The following is an 18,888-nucleotide window of genomic DNA, read 5'->3' on the forward strand; positions in this document are numbered from 1 at the left end:
GCGAGACGCGAAGCAACGGCGTCAGATCACAGCGCTCGTCTTTTATACCGTGAACTTTTGCGGGGATGAAAGCAGCGGACTGTTTGTGATCTTTATTTATAACGCCGTTTGACGGTATAGAGGCGACGTTCAAAGGAAAGGTCAGGCAGCACAGGGTGGTGATAATACAATCTAGGAGGTTGACGAGCAGACGGAGAGTCTGTACTAGGTAAACGAGTCTCCAAATGCCCATCGTTTGAGTCTGCGTCCCGAAAAGCTGTCCCGTCTGGTTTACGGCAAACGGTTGGTTGATGCTGAGGTCGGTTGGTATGCTGACTGATATTTCTAATTCTTCCTGATGGCCTGTCGCGGTTTGTTTGCGCTAACACAAATGTTAGCGCTTTCATCTTGGCCCCTTTGGCAGTTTTTGTAGAACAATGTACAATTTTTCCCATGATTCTGCAGCTTTCATCTGAAGTAGGCTGAAAACTACTCAAAAAGGCCTTCAGAGGGACGAGTAGTAAGAGTTTGTGCCTGTAACATTACTCACAATTGTAGATATCCTTCTTCAACTATTTCTCAATACTGTATGAGAGCTGAAAAGAGTACTAGAGCTGGGAATCTTTGGGCACCTAACGATTCGATTACGATTATGATTCAGAGGCTCTGATTCGATTATAAAACGATTCAAGTTTTTGTGACAAAACATTTAACTTCTGCATTTTAGACACTACTAGCATTCACTCGTCGTCCACTCGCCATTACGAACACATCTGGAGTCATTTCGTCAAACGAACGCTGCCCCCTGCTGATTCAAAACTAAGTACAACAGTCTTTTCAGGCTGAATCTTGTGTGTATATTTTCTACAAACACAACGAAATAAGATGAAACATTTTAAACATAGGGTGAATCTATCTGTGGACACAACAAAATATTAAAATAACTTTTTATAATATTTATTTATTATTTATATAACTTATTAAAAAGAATTCAGAGACTTATCAAACTTTAAAAGTGTTGAAATTATATAAAATGCACATATTACTTGTATTTTTAGTTTTAAACATATGGTATGGCTCTCACAGAATTACATTTAAAAATATGTGGTGTTCATGGCTCACTCAGCCAAAAAGGTTCCCGACCTTTGCCCTACGGTGTCAATGAGCATTCGATAGTACTGTGGCAAAGGAACGCGTTGTTTTGTAATTCACCGCCAAGCCACTAGAGGGGTGTTAGGTTGTGTTTGTGTGGTTTTGGGGGAGTCTTGTCGAATTCCTTGAGTTTTTTTCCAGTAAGACTACAATGTCAAGAGAGGTGCAACGCTTGAATGTGGATGTTGATCATATAAATGTTGAGGCGAAAACCACGCAGAAGACGGTTGCGGAGGTTATCTGTCCGACTGTTGATGTTGCACAGAGACTGGCAGTCACTTTACAAATTCTAGCATCAGGTGTGAAGGGAATATTTTGTATTCTCGTATTTAGCGATCGACTGTTTGTATTATACTAACACACTTAATATAAATCGCACTTATGCCGTAGTTTAAGAAAAACAAGCAGAATATATTTGCCATAGGGCATAAGAGGTACATGACGCCTTCTTATCACGGAAGCCCAACGTGTACGTCATGCAACTGACTGAGCAAGATTGACGCTGATGAGGCAAGACATCTACCAGCCCACGTCTGCACCACCAACTCCCGCGATTAGTTCTCCCAGACAATCAAGAACAAATGGCGGGACGTCCTGTCCCAACACAAGGAACACTGGAAAACGCCCGATATCCAACTGGTAACACGACTGATCAGACTCCAAGAGCCCCTTTGATGCTGAAGTGACAGAATCCACAACTCTCAAGTTCAAGTTTATTATAGTAAACTTGGTAAACTACTATACTATAGTAAACAGTAACTCCGGGATCCCCCTGTCCAATCCACAAACAGACAATAATCCTAAACAACGCCTGAGCACACCCTTCTTCTGCCCACAGCCCACCCCGCGAGAGCCATCAAAAAGACAATGTTTAACTAATCGTTGTCATTTTTCTCGGGAACCTTTTGTTGACTTGTGATATGGTGAGCTTGGAATCAGACTGCCTCTCGCCTGAGTCTGTTTCTGTTTCGCCTTACCGTTTGATTGCTGTCGACCTGAATAAATTGTCAAGTTGTGCTTCGAAGCCTTTTTCCAGCTTTCAAACTGGAGTCAGTACAAGGGGTTAAGACTAAGGTGAACTCGCGGAGTTTGGCCTTTTGGCCGTGATGTCGGGGTTTCGCCGGCCTGGGTCGTTGGAGCTGCGTTGACGTGAAGCCTAGTCAGGATTTTGTGGAGGCGCACGTCAGGCTGCGGCGGAGGGTCCTAAATCGTGTCTGCATTAGGGTACAATAAACTTTAGGGGACAATAAACTTGAACTTGACTTGACGGCGTAGGTCTGCCGTAGAGGCATAACTCAGCCTTTAACCCCCGCCAAACCTCTTCGGCCAGATTCAGACCGCTAGGTCTTAATGCACAAATCCAAATTGATGCACTGAATAAAAAAACAAAAACAGACTGCACTGCTTGGTGGCTTTCTGTCGTAAAGCTTCACTTTCATTTCCAGAAAATCCCAAGAGTCCATGAAGAGCTCAGTTACAATTCCTCGTTGTCTAAGCCATCTTGTTTCACGGCATTCCCGCTCTCCTCCTAGGGCCAAGCCTACTTCCATTTCCATATGCGCCACTTTGTCTGCCTCTTTGGTTTGTCTTTTCGCGGCTCGCGTCTTGGCCTTCTTCTGCCACTTCGCCCCAAATCCTTCCAACGCTTTGATCCATCCCTCTCATCCATCCAGGCAGGCCACCCACACTTGCTCCAGAAAGCTGGCAAGTGGGAGCCAAAGACGGGGCAGGAGGGAGGGATTGAGAGATGGAGGGGGTGCTTCTATAAATACAAAAAAAAAACGCTACAACAGTCTGCATCTCTTTTACCTAACTCGGCCAATCAAAGTGATTGAATCTGAAGGCTCAAAAGCTTTAAGCTTCCTTTACTGAAGTTATTTCAAGATTCTAACACTCTCAGAAGGGAAAAACTGTTCAATCGTATGGATACTGATCCATCAGGTTGCACTTGACTTCTTCAATTCATTTAGAATGTTCAGCCTTCTTCATGTATAAAATCATTCATTGCTTTCTATGTATAATGACAAAGCAGTAAGTCTCACATTAAAGGATCCTCTATTTTTACGACAAGTCATTCTTAAAAGATAAATGTTAGTATGAGTTATAATAATTTGATATTAAAACCCCTCCTAATGTTTTTGTTTTAATAAAGTTTGTAAAATTATTTTAAGTGATAGGTCGCAATTCTTGTTACGTCGCAGTGCGTGACGTCACTGGTCCCGTTGCCGAAATTCCAGCGTGTCACTCGTTAGCTTTCCCAACATGTCATCAGTTCTACCCTTCCTATTTGAACCAGATCTGAAAAGTGAAGAGCAGGACAGCACTGTCGGTCGTTCACAAGACGAGCTTCAGGGAAAAATGTGTGCAGCAAATACCTGATAAGACAAAAGTTGGGCAAAACTGGTTATGCAAGAGTCCTGTTGGGAGCGAGAGTGTATGCTGTCCGGTTTTATTAGCAGATATTCAAGGTAAGCATATTGCATTTTCAAACTTATCCCAATATAATTATGTAGATTGTTAGCATCCAGAGCTGTCGTGTGCTTTACATACAGTACGGGCCAAAGAGCACACCTTGTGTAATCCATGTCTTGTACATTGGAACGCGTGGTAGCTAGGATACGTGTATAAAAGTACCAAAAAGGGGAGAAGCTTCCACTATGCACATTTATTCACAAAAAAATAATATTTCCACCTTGACCACGCTTCACTCGGGAGCTCAGCAGTAAGCAAACACGCGTTCCCTGATGAACTCCAACATTGTTGTGAGGGCCACGTCAGAGTCACTGTCGTCACTGTAGCGTGCCATAGTGCTTTAATTATGTAGTATGATTTAGGGAAAACTCCCACGAAGAATAGTCAACAAAAAAGATAGCAATAGTAATCCAAATCCGCGTTTTTTTACTTAGTCAAAGATCCAGGAATTAGACCGATCCCATGGCAATGTCGCAGCCGTCGATTCCACAAAATAGACTGATCCGAAAAGCCGCTTTGGGACCGACAAATCAAAAAAATGGACAGATCCGAAACCAATATTGCAGACGTGGTGGGACCGTCGGATCCAGAAAATAGATGGATCCCGATCCCTTACTTGACTGAGGATACAGGAAAAATGTTCGGGCGCCAGTTGTAACGCGTGGTGGGTAGGGTACGTGCATACAGGGACCAAAAAGGGGGAGAAGCTTGAGATCGGCCACTCCGGGACCTTGAAATGCTTCTTACGAAGCCACTCCTTTGTTGCCCTGGCTGTGTGTTTGGGATATTGTCATGCTGAAAGACCCAGCCACATCTCATTTCAATGCCCTTGCTGATGGAAGGAGATTTTTACTCAAAATCTCTCTATACATGGCCCCATTCATTCTTTCCTTTACACAAATCAGTCGTCCTGGTCCCTTTGCAGAAAAACAGCCCCAAAGCATGATGTTTCCACCCCCATGCTTCACAGTGGGTATGGTGCAATTCAGTATTCTTTTTCCTCCAAACACGAGAACCCGTATTTCTACCAAAACGTTCTATTTTGGTTTCATATGACCATAATACATTCTCCCAGTCCTCTTCTGGATCATCCAAATGCTCTCTAGCGAGCTGCAGACGGGCCTGGACGTGTGCTTTCTTCAGCAGGGGGACACGTCTGGCAGCGTAGGATTTGAGTGCCCGGCGGCGCATTGTGTGATAGTAGCCTTTGTTACTGTGGTCCCAACTCACTGAAGGTCATTCACTAGGTCCCCCCGTGTGGTTCTGGGATTTTTGCTCCCCGTTCTTGTTATCAATTTTGACGTGACGGAGTGAGGAGGGAGTCCAAGATATTTTACAAAACAACAAATAAACAGAAAAACAAGCGTCTGTTCTGAATTGGAATGAGTTTACCACTAGTAGACATTCAATCCATTTGAAGTGGGAGGGTGTCAGCGAATGAACATTCGTTCATTCACTGCCAACCCTCCCACTTCAAACGGATTGAACGTCTATGGCCATCAGTAGCAGCCAATGCTAGGCAACGGGGCATTTCAGATCATTACCTTATTGATTTTCAGTCACTTCCTGTTGACTTTGGGGCATTTTATGAGTCCCTTCCTGTTGATTTTGGGTTACAGAACAGGAAGTGGCCCGGGAATCTTGAATAGGCAGTGACTCAAACTCAACAGGAAGCGACCTGTTAACTCACTAAAATGAACAGAAATTGACCTGTAAATGGCTTACAAATCAGCTCTGGTTTCGAATGAATGAACGTTAAGCCATAGAGTAAACTAAGACACTATTATAGTGGAAGATTTTGATAGCAACTTTTTTTTTTTTTGGGGGGGGGAGACAGATATATCTATATATCCCGATATATTACCATTTCGATATTTTGTCACACCCCTAGTTATAGTGTATTAAAATGTGTTAAAATACACAGACAAAAACACAAAACACTTTCTTCTGTACCTTTTTCTTCATTTTAACATTCTTAAAGATGGCGTGGACCCTCCAGGTCTTGGCAAACATGGCGCCGAATGCTGTCGTGTAGCCGACGATGAGGATCCACGTCCGGACCTTTGCAAAAGGCGAGACGAGAGACACGTGAATGAAGGCCATGAGAAAAATAACGCTGAGGAATATCAAACTTTGACACCCCAAGTTAGAGGCCTGTTGTGTAAAATAATATTTGCTCTCATTAAAAAATGCCAATAAGAAATAGATGGTTACTGTGGCACTTTAATAAAGGGAATAGTATCGTATTTACAGTTTGTATTATTCTAACACACCCAGTATAAAATAAATAGCATTTATATCATGGTTTAAGAAAAAAAAGCAGAATATATTTGACATAGGGCATAAGAGATACATGACGCCTTCTTATCACGGAAGCCCAACGCGTGCGTCAAGTTTGACGCTGACGAGGCAAGACATCTACAAGTTCCGGACAGTCCAGAAAAGATGGCGGGACATCTTGTCTTGACAAGGAACATCCTACTCGGAGCAACCCACGACCAAGAAGTGAACTCTCAGCACTCACATTGCGCTGAGGTGGCAAAATCCACAACTCTCTTTGCCCTGACAACAGTAATTCCCAAATCCTCCTGTCCAATCCACAAACAGACAATAATCCTAAACAATGCCCAAACACACCCTTCTTCTGCCCACAGCCCGCCCCGCGAGAGCCTTCAAAAGGACAATGTTCAACTAATCGCTGTCATTTTTTTCTCTGGAACCTTTTGTTGACTTGTGATATGGTGACCTTGCATCCTTGCCCGGGTTCCTCTGTGCTGTATGATTGCTGTCGACTCAGAATAAATTGTCAATGTGTGTTTTGAAGCCTTTTTCCAGCTTTCAAAATGGAGTCAGTACAAAGAAGTGGTCTCCAAACTATTCCACATAGGGCCGCAGTGGGTGCAGGATTTCACTCAGACAAAACAACACCAATCTGGTGCTTTGTTTAAGTTTAATCAGTTGATTGCTGTCAGGTGCTGCTTGTTTTAGTAGAAACCTCATTGGTTAAAAGGTCTGTGCTTTATCGGTATGAACAAAAACCCGGCCCCCCACAGCGGCCCTCGAGGACTGGTTTGGAGACCCCTGGTACAAAGGGTTAAGACTAGGGTGAAAGCGCGTTTGGCCGTTTGGCCGGGTTACCGCTGGCCCAGGTCGTTGGAGCTGCGCCAGCGCGGGCCTGGCAGTTCGGCTGGCGTGATTCCGGCAATCTGGCTAGAAGGTCAGATTCCTTCAATATCTTGGTAGCCTTCCTTTTTTCCCCTCTCAGACAAAATTTTTTGTCTCTTTTGTTGCTCTGCCATCTGTACAGAATTTGCGCTTCTGGGTATGCTAATCTGACAGAACGCCAAGCTTAATCTCCTAATCGCCCGCATCGATATCGTTTTTCACAATCATTTTCAGATGAAATTCAAAAAGACTTTCTATCAGGCGAGTGTGAACCAGCTGCTTCTTCCAAATGTGTAAAACAATCAAACTACAGGTCAAATACTCTGTTTTACCGCACGCTACTATGATGCAATTAGGGCTGTCAAAATTATCGCGTTAACGGGCGGTAAATTAATTTTAAAATTAATTACGTTAAAAAATCTGACGCAATTAACACACATGCCCCGCTCAAACAGATTAAAATGACAGCAAAGTGATATGTTCACTTGTTACCAGGGGTCGCGTTAACCGGATATTTTCCGTCGTTGACCGGTTTTTTAAAACGGTGACGGAAAAAACTGACGTCCGTCCGTCATTTTGACAGGTTGCAATTCACACCCCAGACCACAGGGTGGCGATATTAATTAGCTATTGTCTCTCTTAATGCATGACGTCGTTGGCTCTTCTGTCAGAATATTGTAGCGTCACCGGGGTCTGGCGGCGGCACCGTGATTGACACATCAACGCGAGGTTCTTATTGGTGCACCCGGTGTGCCAGCGCGTCATCCAATTGATGGACAAGATTGCCGCCCAATCACATGACGACACAACTCCGCCCCCCTGACTGGAGCCGCCATATTGTGTGTCAGCTGTTCATGTTTACCGCTACGTACATGCCTCCTATTACGGCGTGTTTTTCTGCTCGTTAATATTAATAATCAAAATGGTGAAGGCGTGTGTGGCGGTTGGTTGCTGTAACAGAAAAGATAGACGGAGAGACTTGAAGTTCTACCGTATTCTGAGAGACCCGGGAGGATGAGAGCGAGATGGACTGCTGTAATTCGACAAGAAATCTGGGCACCAAACGATCACCACAGACTATGTAGTAGTCATTTTATATCTGGTAAGATGCATTTAATATATATTTAGAAGATTTTGAGCTGACAACCACAATTAAGATCATTGTGTGACGTTGGTGATTGGGGTCTATATTGTTGCCTCTTTTTCTTTGGGGGCGGAGTTGTTGGCGGTAAGCAGAGTAAAAAGGGAGAAAAATACCACGACTCCCGTGTCTAATTTTTCGCCGCCAAGCAAGCGTTACAATATTAATTAAAAATGAATGAAAACTAAATACTATTGAATATGTCATCATTGTCATTTTAAAAATTTAAGTGACCGGTAAAAATAGACTATGACCGGATTTTTTTGACCCTGTCAGTCAAAATGACAGACAACGAAAATGTCTAGCGCAACCTCTGCTTGTTACTTGTGTTTTTTGTCTCCCTCTGCTGGCGCTTTGGTGTGACTGATTTTATGGGTTTAAGCACCATCGCATTGTGTAATTATTGACATCAACAATGGCGAGCTACTAGTTTATTTTTTGATTGAAAATTTTACAAATTTTATTAAAATGAAAACATTAAGAGGGGTTTTAATATCAAATTTCTATAACTTGTACAAACATTTATCTTTTAAGAACTACAAGTCTTTCTATCCATGGATCGCTTTAAGAGAATGTTAATAATGTTAATGTTGATTTATTGTTGTAATAAACTAATACAGTACTTATGTACAGTATGTTGAATGTATATATCCGTCTTGTGTCTTATCTTTCCATTCCTACAATAATTTACAGAAAAATATGGCATATTTTATAGATGGTTTGAATTGCAATTAATTACGATTAATTAATTTTTAAGCTGTGATTAACTCGATTAAAAATTTGAATCGTTTGACAGCCCTAGATGCAATGCAAAAAAAAAAGTCTTCTGCCCACTGCCCGCTCCGTGACAGCCTTCAAAAAATCTGAATGTTTAACTCATCGTTGGCATTTTTCTCGGGAACCTTTTGTTGACTTGTGACATGGTGACCTTGGAAGGAGTCTGCCTCCTCGCCTGAGTCTGTTTCTGTTTCGCCCTGAATAACTTGTGCTTCGAAGCCTTCTCCCAGCTTTCAAAATTGAGTCAGTACAAGGGGTGCGTGATTCTGGCAATCTGGCTAAAATGTCAGACTCCTTCAATATCTTTGGAAACTTTCATATTTTTTTAACGAACCAACTGTTGCAACTGATGATTAAAAACGTTTTAGGCTAGAATATGAAATATAACATTTTCTATCACAGACTGCAGGCCGTAAAGTTTGCTCACTAAGCATTGTCCATCTGTCTCGGATAGCCGCCTCCGGTTAGGGCCTCAAAATGGCTGCCTCAAGCCAAAATGGATGACTTCCCGTTGCGTGTTCTGCATGGGTATTTGAGACTTCTTATTATGACACACGCAATTTGGTGTCAATCTGTGAAACCGCCGTCACAGGCTGATATTTTCCAACTTTTCCTCGTCGCCGCCTGGTGCAGGGGCCCTTGCGACGTCTCTGACGGCTATGAACATTTCCTTGAAGATGCCAAAATAGCGCTCTAAAAATGAACCACAAATAAGAGGGGGTGGGGGGGGGGGGAGCTGTCAGGTTGCTTTCTCGTCTCTTATCTCGTAAGCACGGAGGCTGTCACGCTCTTGAGAGTAATTCGTCCTAATAAGAAGAAACAAAACGTGGACCTCTCGCTCCGATTTGGCACCAGAGTACGCCGCTGATAAGTGTTTTAAAAGAGCAGTTTGAAAATAGCTCGACAAAGCCTGATATAGCCAAAGTATGTGTGCCACACACACACTTTTACTTCCACCTGCACCATCCTACTCAGCGTTTTGAGGACAAAGTCCAGCCTGTGTCATTTTGCTGGTGTCGCAAAACGCAACTTTATCGCAGTAATCACGACACTGTAATATTACCAGAGGGCGGAAACTTAATATGCTGGCTAAAGATTCCTCCGCAGAGATAGCCGGTCTGTTTCCATTCATCACCTTTAAGCTGTTTATCGTATCTAAATCTAATGCCATTAGCATCTAGAATCTGCCTAGTCTCACGGCCAGTTTTAATTTCCTTATTAGCTTCATTTTTAGGAAGCTTAAAGTGCCTATGACAGGATAAAAAAAAAAAAAGTCTTAAATAGCATTATTATATGAATTAGAATCATATTTTGAAACAATTCGACTAGTGTAATTTTCGGACTATAAACCGCTACTTTTTTCCTTCATTTTTGAATCCTGCGGCTTATAGTCCAGTGCGGCTTATTTGTATATTTTTTTGGGGGTTAATAGGTAACCCTTTATTTTACAGCGGCGTCATAAGACTGTCATAAGACCATCAAAATTATGACGTGACACTATCTTGTGCATTACTAAATGCTTATGAAATATCTCGTTAGGTGTCATCCGGGAAATTATGTCGCTAACTCCATTTATGTCCAGCTCGGATCTTCTACATCAATTCAAATATGAGATAATTTGCAGGATAACACTTTTTGACATCTTTTATAAGCATTCATAATTATGATTGCCTTAGTCATATGGCGTCACTGTCAAATAAAGTGTTACCAAATAACATAACTAGTTATCAATGAAACTGGAACAGTAACTGAAGAAATAATTAGCACAGAACATGAATTTTGATTGTTATTTACATCTGTAGTGCTGTAATTCATGCTAGGAGGCATGTTGGACAACAACAGTGTTGACAGCAGATGACAGCAGAGGTTGACTGTCTCCCCCAAGGGTGCAGTGATGGCCAAATGAAGCTTCTTGGAGCAATGAAGCCAATTGGTTCAAAGCTTCATGGTGGTTCATTTGGTCTTATGACAGTCGTATGATGCCGCTGTCAAATATAGTGTTACCGGGTAATATCTTTTGGTATAAATATCCCATAATAGAGTGAAGCCAGCGGCGGCTTATAGCCAGGTGCGGCTTATAGCGCGAAAATTATGGTATATACAACAATTTGGCAACGCGCAGATGACGACAAATTAGTCTTTTAATCTGCCGTTTAGCCCTTGCCTGTCATTATAGGGCTCTAGCGTCCCAAGGAGGAGAAAGACATCGGCAGGGTCACGATTTCATCTGATTTAAAATTCAGTCCATTGAGGGGAAATTATTCAGAACAAGGAAAGTGCGATGAAGAGAGAAAATTGTTAACTTGTGTTTCGAAGCCTTTTTCCAGGTTTCAAAATGGAGTAAGTACAAGGGGTTAAGGCTAAGGTGAACGCGCGGAGTTTGGCCTTTTGGCCGGGTTGTCGGGTTACGCCAGCGCAGGTCCGGTGGTTCGGCTGGCGTGATTCCGGCAGTCTGGCTAGAAGGTCAGATTCTTTCAATATCCTGGTAGCTAGGGTTGTTCCGATCATGTTTTTTTGCTCCCGATCCGATCCCGATTGTTTTAGTTTGAGTATCTGCCAATCACGACATTTCCCGATCCGATTGCTTTTTTTTGCTCCCGATTCAATTCCAATCATTCCCGATAATTTTTCCCGATCATATACAGTTTGCCAATGCATTAAGAAAAAAATGAATAAAACTCGGACGAATATATACATTCAACATACAGTAAATAAGTACTGTATTTGTTTATGATGACAATAAATCCTCAAGATGGCATTTACATTATTAACATTCTTTCTGTGAGAGGGATCCACGAAGAGAAAGACTTGTGACTTTGTATATTGTGACAAAATATTGCCATCTAGTGTATTTGTTGAGCTTTCAGTAAATGATACTGTAGCCATGCCCAAATGCATGATGGGAAGTGGAACCATGACTGTGCGTAGTGCTACCAATTGATATATCCTCTCTGCGTTGGGAAATAATATAAGGTGTTAAGAAAAAGATCATTTGCTACCTTGCTTCCCCACATTGCTTCCCATGATATTTCTAATCGTAGGGAGAGGGATTGTAAGGCTTTATCCAATTAAAAAACGGCTCCAAAGGCTGCCAAAATTCACTCTATTCATTTTACACTGCCTTTTATCTCTATATATAGGTAAAACGGCACCATTACAGATTGAGGGCGACAATGTGTGGGTGGGTCGTGCAGCGCATGCATTAATTGCGTTAAATATTTTACCGTGATACATTTTTTAAAAAAATTAATTACTGCCGTTATCGGGATAAATTTGATAACCCTACCTTAAGCCTAAACTAAAGACTCTGGATGAGTGTAACATATTATGTTTGTAACGTTAAATACAATTAGAAAACGATTTAATTAAAAAAATATATATTAAAAAAAAGGCATGGCCGATATTTTTTTGCCGATTCCGATACTTTGAAAATGACGTGATCGGAGCTGATCGATCGGGACATCTCTACTGGTAGCCTTCATTTTTTTCCCCTCTCAGACAAAACTTTTTGTCTCTTTTGTTGCTCTGCCATCTGTACAGAATTCGCGCGAAAGCATTTGCATTGACATCCGTCTGTATAATAAATAGGGAGAGGGGGAAGTGACGTATGCCCTAAAGCAGTCAGCATATTTGTAACTTTTTGTGCGCGGCAGTGTTCCTGCCACCCTCCTCAAAGTTAATTAGTGTCAGTGACAGCAATACAGACCCCCTCAAGATATAAAAGATGCTTTTCAACTTATTCAACTAGTTTTCAGTCGCCATATTATCACAAATGTTATGAAAAAAGGTTGAAAAGTTATCTAGCGTTGCTTTAAAGTCTGGAAAAAAAAGTTTAAAATTCTTAAAAAACAAAAAAACTTGCATTATAAATCCACAGCATTTTAAGTGAACGGTAAAGCCTGACCGCAACAGTGGGGCTGTTTCAAAATGAAATTTGAGTTAGTAATTAAAGAAATCTTTCTTTAGCTCTTGAGACTGGTTAATAATTCAACCCGACCCATGTCACGTTGACCTGCTAACGTTATAGCTGTTCCAGAGAAATAAAAATAAATGGAGGGTAAAATGGAATGTATTAAAGGATGATGTCATCCGTTGAAAGAGTAATGATTATTATCATTTTTTTTCCGGTCTTGTGATGGTTCTTTTAAGTTTGTGGAACTAACCGTGCAGAGTGTCTCAAACTCCTTGTCGGATACGAAGCCGCCGTCCAATCCGAAGAGGAAAATGGAGGCGTAGGACAGCATCCCGCCCAGGATGATCAGGTTGTTCATGTATGGACTGGACATCTTGATCAGTCTGTACAACAAGCATTCTTTTCTTAGCATGTTACTGCCATCTAATTCCAAGTCACTGGCGATAGGTTCATGTGATATTCATGTTGTAAGACATAATCAATTCAGAATTCATGCAAATTTCATTGTGCTGAAATGAATCCGAACCAGTTTCCTTCACTGCTTGTTCACCTGTGGTTTCTGTTTTTGATGTTGAAGAAGAGGAAGGCTCCAGCCATGAGCATGCCCAGGATGGTGATTGTTGACAGGATACTGTAAAGCGGAACATTGATGTGCCGTCGCTGTAAGCGTACAAACGTCCGATCTTTGGGCGGTTCCACCCCTGACAGGAACAGAAAAAGTTTAATTAGTCAAGGGTAAAGTGGCCATGATGCAGTCTTGGCTCTGCTCCTTTATCTTCCCAACAACCAACTAGCGCCAGAGCCATTTCCTGTTTCCGCCTCATGCATTGCCCGGGCATGGCGGTCAAGTTATCACGGTGGAAGCCTGCACTTGCTTATCTGCAACTACAGTGGTAGGAAAAAGTGTCTGAACCTTTTGGAATTTCTCACATTTCTGCATAAAATCACCATTCAATGTGATCTGATCTTTGTCAAAATCACACAGATGAAAATACAGTGTCTGCTTGAACTAAAACCACCTCAACATTTATAGGTTTGCATATTTTAATGAGAATAGCATGCAAAAAAAGACAGAAGGGGGGAAAATAACCGAGTGAACCCTCTGCCTAAGGAGACTTAAAGAGCAATTGAAACCAATTTTTACCAAACATTTTACGTCAGTTGTGTGGCTAATCACTAATGAGTGGCTTAAATCTGCCCTGCCCACTGTAAAACATACACTTGGTAAGAAATGTCTTGATGAGAAGCATTGTCTGATGTGCATCATGGCTCGGTCAAAAGAGCTGTCTGAAGACCTTGTTGATTTGTATAAAGCTGGGAAAGGATACAAAACACTCTCTAAAAGTCTGGATGTTCGTCAATCGACAGTCAGAGAAGTTGTCTACAAATGGAGAGAGTTTGGCACTGTTGCTTTTCTCCCAAGGAGTGGCCGTCCACTAAAGATGACGCCAAGAGTTCAGAGCAGAATATACAGAGAGGTAAAAAAGAACCCTAGAGTGTCTGCTAAAGACTGCTAAAGAAATCACTGGAACACTCCAATATCTCTGTGCACACATCAACAAAATGTAAAACTATGGCCAAGAATGGTGTTCATAGGAGGACTCCACGGAGGAAGCCATTGCTGTCAAAAAAAAACAACAAAAAAAACATTGTTGCTCGTTTAATGTTCGCAAAAACGCACTTGGACACTCCACAGAAGTTTTGGCAAAATATTTTGTGGACTGATGAAACCAAAGTTGAATTGCTTGGGAGTAACACACAACTTCATGTGTGGAGGAATAATAGAACAGCTCACCAACATCAACACCCTATCCCCACTGTGAAGCATGGTGGAGGGGGAGCATCATGATTCTTGGCTGTTTTGCTGCCTCAGGGCCAGGACAACTAAAATCATTAATGGACCAATGAATTCAAAAGTTTATCAAGAAAACCTGAGGGCTTCTGTCAGACAGGTGAAGCTAAAAATAGCATGGATGCTGCAACAAGACAATGATCCAAAACACAGCAGTAAATCAACTTCAGAATGGTTTCAGAAGAACACAATACACGTTCTGGAGTGGCCAATTCAAAGTCCAGACTTGAGATGCTGTGGCATGAGCTAAAGAAAGCGATTCATGCCAGGAATCTGACTGAACTACAGCAGTTTTGTAGAGAAGAATGGGCTAAAATTAGTCCTGATCAATGTGCCAGACTGATCTGCAGCTACAGGAAGCGTCTGGTTGAAGAAATTGCTGCCAAAGGGGGTGGCATAAAATATTAAATGTGATGGTTCACTTACTTATTTTTCCCTCTTCTGTCATTGTTTGCATACTATCCTCATTAAAATATGAAAACCTATAAATGTTTGGGTGGTTCAAGTTAAAGCATACGATGTTTTTTCATCTGTGTGATTTTGACAGAGATCAGCTCACATTTGATGGTTATTTTATGCTGAAATGTGAGAAATTCCAAAAGGTTCAGATACTTTTTCATTCCACTGTTATAGAATTTTGATAAGGGTTAGTGTCAATTAAAAAATGGAAAAATAACATAATAAAATATAATAAATAATAATGATAAATATATAATAATAATAATAATAATAATAATAATAAAATATGCTGGCAAAGGTAAAATAAATGTTTTCCTTTAATACCTTGAAAGCGGATGGAGTTGTTGATGAGGTCCAGCACGTCTGCAATGGCATTGTACTCGCCCACCTTCACTTCCTGGCCCTCTGCTCCCAGAAAAAAAAAATTTATGAACACCCGATAAATTTTATGGCATCAAAATACACAGCCTTGAACACAAAACATCCGGAGCGCATTACTAATATGACAAACATCCATAACGCAGATAATAAAACACTCGGCAACAGCTATCACTTAAGGATCGGAATATGCACTTTAATATGTTTTTTAATATGCTTTTCCCCTTTATGCCGTTTCAATTATGCCTTTATTTCACCTCGAGGAGAACTGGCGGGCGATAAAGAGAAGATAGCGGAGAAGGAAGCGAAGGTGATAAATGCTTCTCCAGGATGGGTGGGGAAAGAAAAGCAGCGGTGCGGTTCCGCTCAAACGAACTTGAGTGTTTTTGCGTAAAGTGTTTGTCTGCAGAAGGCGTCGAAAAGATTTTAAAAAATACATTTAAAAATGAAAAATGGATAATTAATCCTTTCTTTCATTATAACGCTTAATTTCACATGGGATTGAATTTGGCATCTTTGAATTCTTCGTCAGGGGAAATGATGAATCCTCGTTAGGTGCTGTTTTGTTGCTATGTTCAACTGCAAGGTTATAAATGAGGAAAGAGCTAACACCTTCTGTGTCAACTTTTAAAAAACATAATTTGTATTTTTTACTTCAGACAATTTATGTAGTGTTTCAATGAGAGAAAGCTAATGTTTAAGTTCTAGAAAAAAATGAGTACATTTAAGTATATATTATACCGTATATATATATGGCGGAAAACACAGACAAGGCTGAAAAAGCAGTTTCTGCTCTTGCACCCCTCTTTGAAATAAAGTGCTGTATTTTATGCCAAAAGAACTGTTGTGTTTGTTAGAACAATATGTCGTTATACTGCCATAGCAGTTTCATGGCGCTATAAGCCGCCCAACAATTTTTTAATGTGTCCGTTTTACCCTGGACACTCCCGTTTACAGACGTCACACAACCGCTTTTATTTCAACCCAGCCATAAAAAGAAGGTAAGTAATTATATGTATTATTCGAAATTTCTGCCATTTTTAGCTTAGGATCATTAATTGATGTCTAATATTTAGTTTAAAAAATTATTCACTCGCATATTTTAAACTATTAAACAAATTATGTCAAAATGAAAAAAGTAGTCTGTAAATTAGTCACGGATATCTACCTCATAACTATCAATTAATTGTATTTTTTTTGTTTGTTGGTTTGTCGCATATTCCCCAATATGTTAGATGATAAATAATTGATCCCAAAAAAAAACTTTGAAAAGGGTAAATATATGGAAAAGAAAATCTCGACCAAAATGGATTTTGGTTTGTGGCATAATTTTTGGGGGGGGTATGTGGCATTTTTTTTGTGGTATATGGAATTTTTGCAGGCCATGAACGTCCATGCCATTGACGGCTTTGCACATCCAAATTTTCCACTCATTTTGAACTGTAGAACAACTTGTGGTTGTGATTTTTGACCATACACTTTACATTACAGCGCATCCATTTTGCCACAAACCCAAACAAAATGTCACATGCCAAAATCCATTTTGCCACATGGCGAAAAAAATGCCACATGACAAAATCCATTTTGCCCCATGGCAAAATCCATTTTGCCCCATGGCAAAAAAAAAAAAAAGCCACAGGGCAAAATCCATTTTGCCACATGGCAAAAAAAATGCCACATGGCAAAATCAATTTTGCCACATGGCAAAAAATGCCACATGGCAAAATCAATTTTGCCACATGGCAAAATCAATTTTGCCACATGGCAAAAAAATGCCAAATGGCAAAATCCATTTTGCCACATGGCAACAAAAATGCCACAGGGCAAAAAAAATGCCACATGGCAAAATCCATTTTGTCACATGGCAAAATCTATTTTGCCCCATGGCAAAAAAAAAAAAAAAAAAGCCACAGGGCAAAATCCATTTTGCTACATGGCAAAAAAAAAAATGCCACATGGCAAAATCAATTTTGCCACATCGCAAAAAATGCCACATGGCAAAATCAATTTTGCCACATGGCAAAAAAATGCCACAGGGCAAAAAAATGCCACATGGCAAAATCCATTTTGTCACATGGCAAAATATTTTGCCACACGGCAAAAAAATTTCACATGGCAAAAAAGTGCCAGATGGCAAAGAAAAGGCCACATGGCAAAATCAATTTTGCCACATGGCAAAAAAATGCCACATGGCCAAATCCATTTTGTCACATGGCAAAATACATTTTGCCACACGGCAAAAAAATGCCACATGGCAAAAAAATGCCACATGGCAAAATCCATTTTGTCACATGGCAAAATCTATTTTGCCACACGGCAAAAAAATTTCACATGGCAAAAAAAGTGCCAGATGGCAAAGAAAATGCCACATGGCAAAATCAATTTTGCCACATGGCAAAAAAATGCCACATGGCCAAATCCATTTTGTCACATGGCAAAATACATTTTGCCACACGGCAAAAAAAATGCCACATGACAAAAAAATGGCACATGGCATAAAAATGTCACCTGGCAAAATCCCTTTTGCCACATGGCAAAAAAATGCCACATGGCAAAATCAATTTTGCCACATGGCACAAAAATGGCACATGGCAAAATCCATTTTGTCACATGGCAAAATCAATCTTTCCACACGGCAAAAAAATGTCACATGGCAAAAAAGTGACACATGGCAAATACCACTTTTCGTTCTTTTTTTGTATGACTCGCTTCAAAGCTATACAAGAATACAGTTAAAACAAATCTTTTCCCTTTTCCCGTGAAGCTTTTTCCCAAGCTTACTTGGTGCTGATCCAAGCACATCAACCACAGTGGCCCCCACCAACTTAAGTCGGTAAATGGCTCAACAGAAATTGCCTTTACCCTGAAGAACTACCGTAACAAAGACGGCCTTCGGCTAAAGCTAAGTCGGCAGTGTAAGGGATGTGTTTCATGTTTGTATATCTTGCTCCTGACACGCTGCGGTGGCTCGTGTTTACCTTGAAACTGGTTGAATTTAATGGTGCCCATCCGCTCACCATTCCGGAACATGACTTGGCCCTGAAAGAAAGACAACAACAGGGCATAAATCACGGAAGCATTACAGTACATTTAAATCAGGTTAACAAACATGTTAACAGAACTTGATGGAACTGAAGCAGTTTCAGCAAACACCCCATATATTGCTTATATAGTAAACATGACAACCATATTAGTCACACTGACAGACATTTTCAACTTTCCAGATGATGTACAGGCAATATTTTGTCATCCAAAACGGATTAATATTATTTTCTGTTGTGGCAACTCAAAACTCATATAAAACAATGACCCAAGTCATGACCAAAATGCTCCAAAAAAGTTCTTTCAGTGCAAACTGAATTCAAAGTCAATTCCTTATGTTAGTATTAGGCTAAGGAGAGTGGACCACGGCAATGCCTCCTAAAAAAGGCTTTGGTCAAAGCTGAGAGAGAACAAGATAAGCACTTTTAAGCTGCAGAGCCGACAAAGTAGACAAAAGCAATTGAGCTTTGCCGCATTATCGTCTCATGTCATCCAATCAATTTGGCCTCTGTGGCTTTAACTCACCTCCCCTTGCTGGCTCTCCTCCTTGGTCGTCAT

At 40.9% G+C, this 18,888-nt stretch overlaps 1 protein-coding gene and 1 long non-coding RNA gene across 3 annotated transcripts in view; one reads left to right on the forward strand and one right to left on the reverse strand.

The window, feature by feature from the left end:
* gabbr2 (gamma-aminobutyric acid (GABA) B receptor, 2) overlaps positions 1-18,888 on the reverse strand; it is a 280,917-nt gene that overhangs the window by 87,747 nt on the left and 174,282 nt on the right. For both annotated transcript variants that reach the window (XM_057828393.1, XM_057828392.1), the window contains 5 exons: positions 18,267-18,327; positions 15,235-15,315; positions 13,150-13,300; positions 12,850-12,982; positions 5,557-5,664 (listed from right to left, as the gene is read on the reverse strand). In XM_057828393.1, coding sequence (XP_057684376.1) covers positions 5,557-5,664; positions 12,850-12,982; positions 13,150-13,300; positions 15,235-15,315; positions 18,267-18,327 — 534 coding nt within the window. The remainder of the gene's footprint in view (positions 1-5,556; positions 5,665-12,849; positions 12,983-13,149; positions 13,301-15,234; positions 15,316-18,266; positions 18,328-18,888) is intronic.
* Positions 130-6,627, forward strand: LOC130910821 (uncharacterized). Its single transcript, XR_009061910.1, has 3 exons — positions 130-282; positions 3,428-3,599; positions 5,585-6,627. It is a non-coding gene; the product is annotated as an uncharacterized LOC130910821 (long non-coding RNA).

The sequence above is a fragment of the Corythoichthys intestinalis genome, chromosome 22 (genome assembly GCF_030265065.1).
Source record: "Corythoichthys intestinalis isolate RoL2023-P3 chromosome 22, ASM3026506v1, whole genome shotgun sequence".
NCBI classification, from domain to species: Eukaryota; Metazoa; Chordata; class Actinopteri; order Syngnathiformes; family Syngnathidae; genus Corythoichthys; species Corythoichthys intestinalis.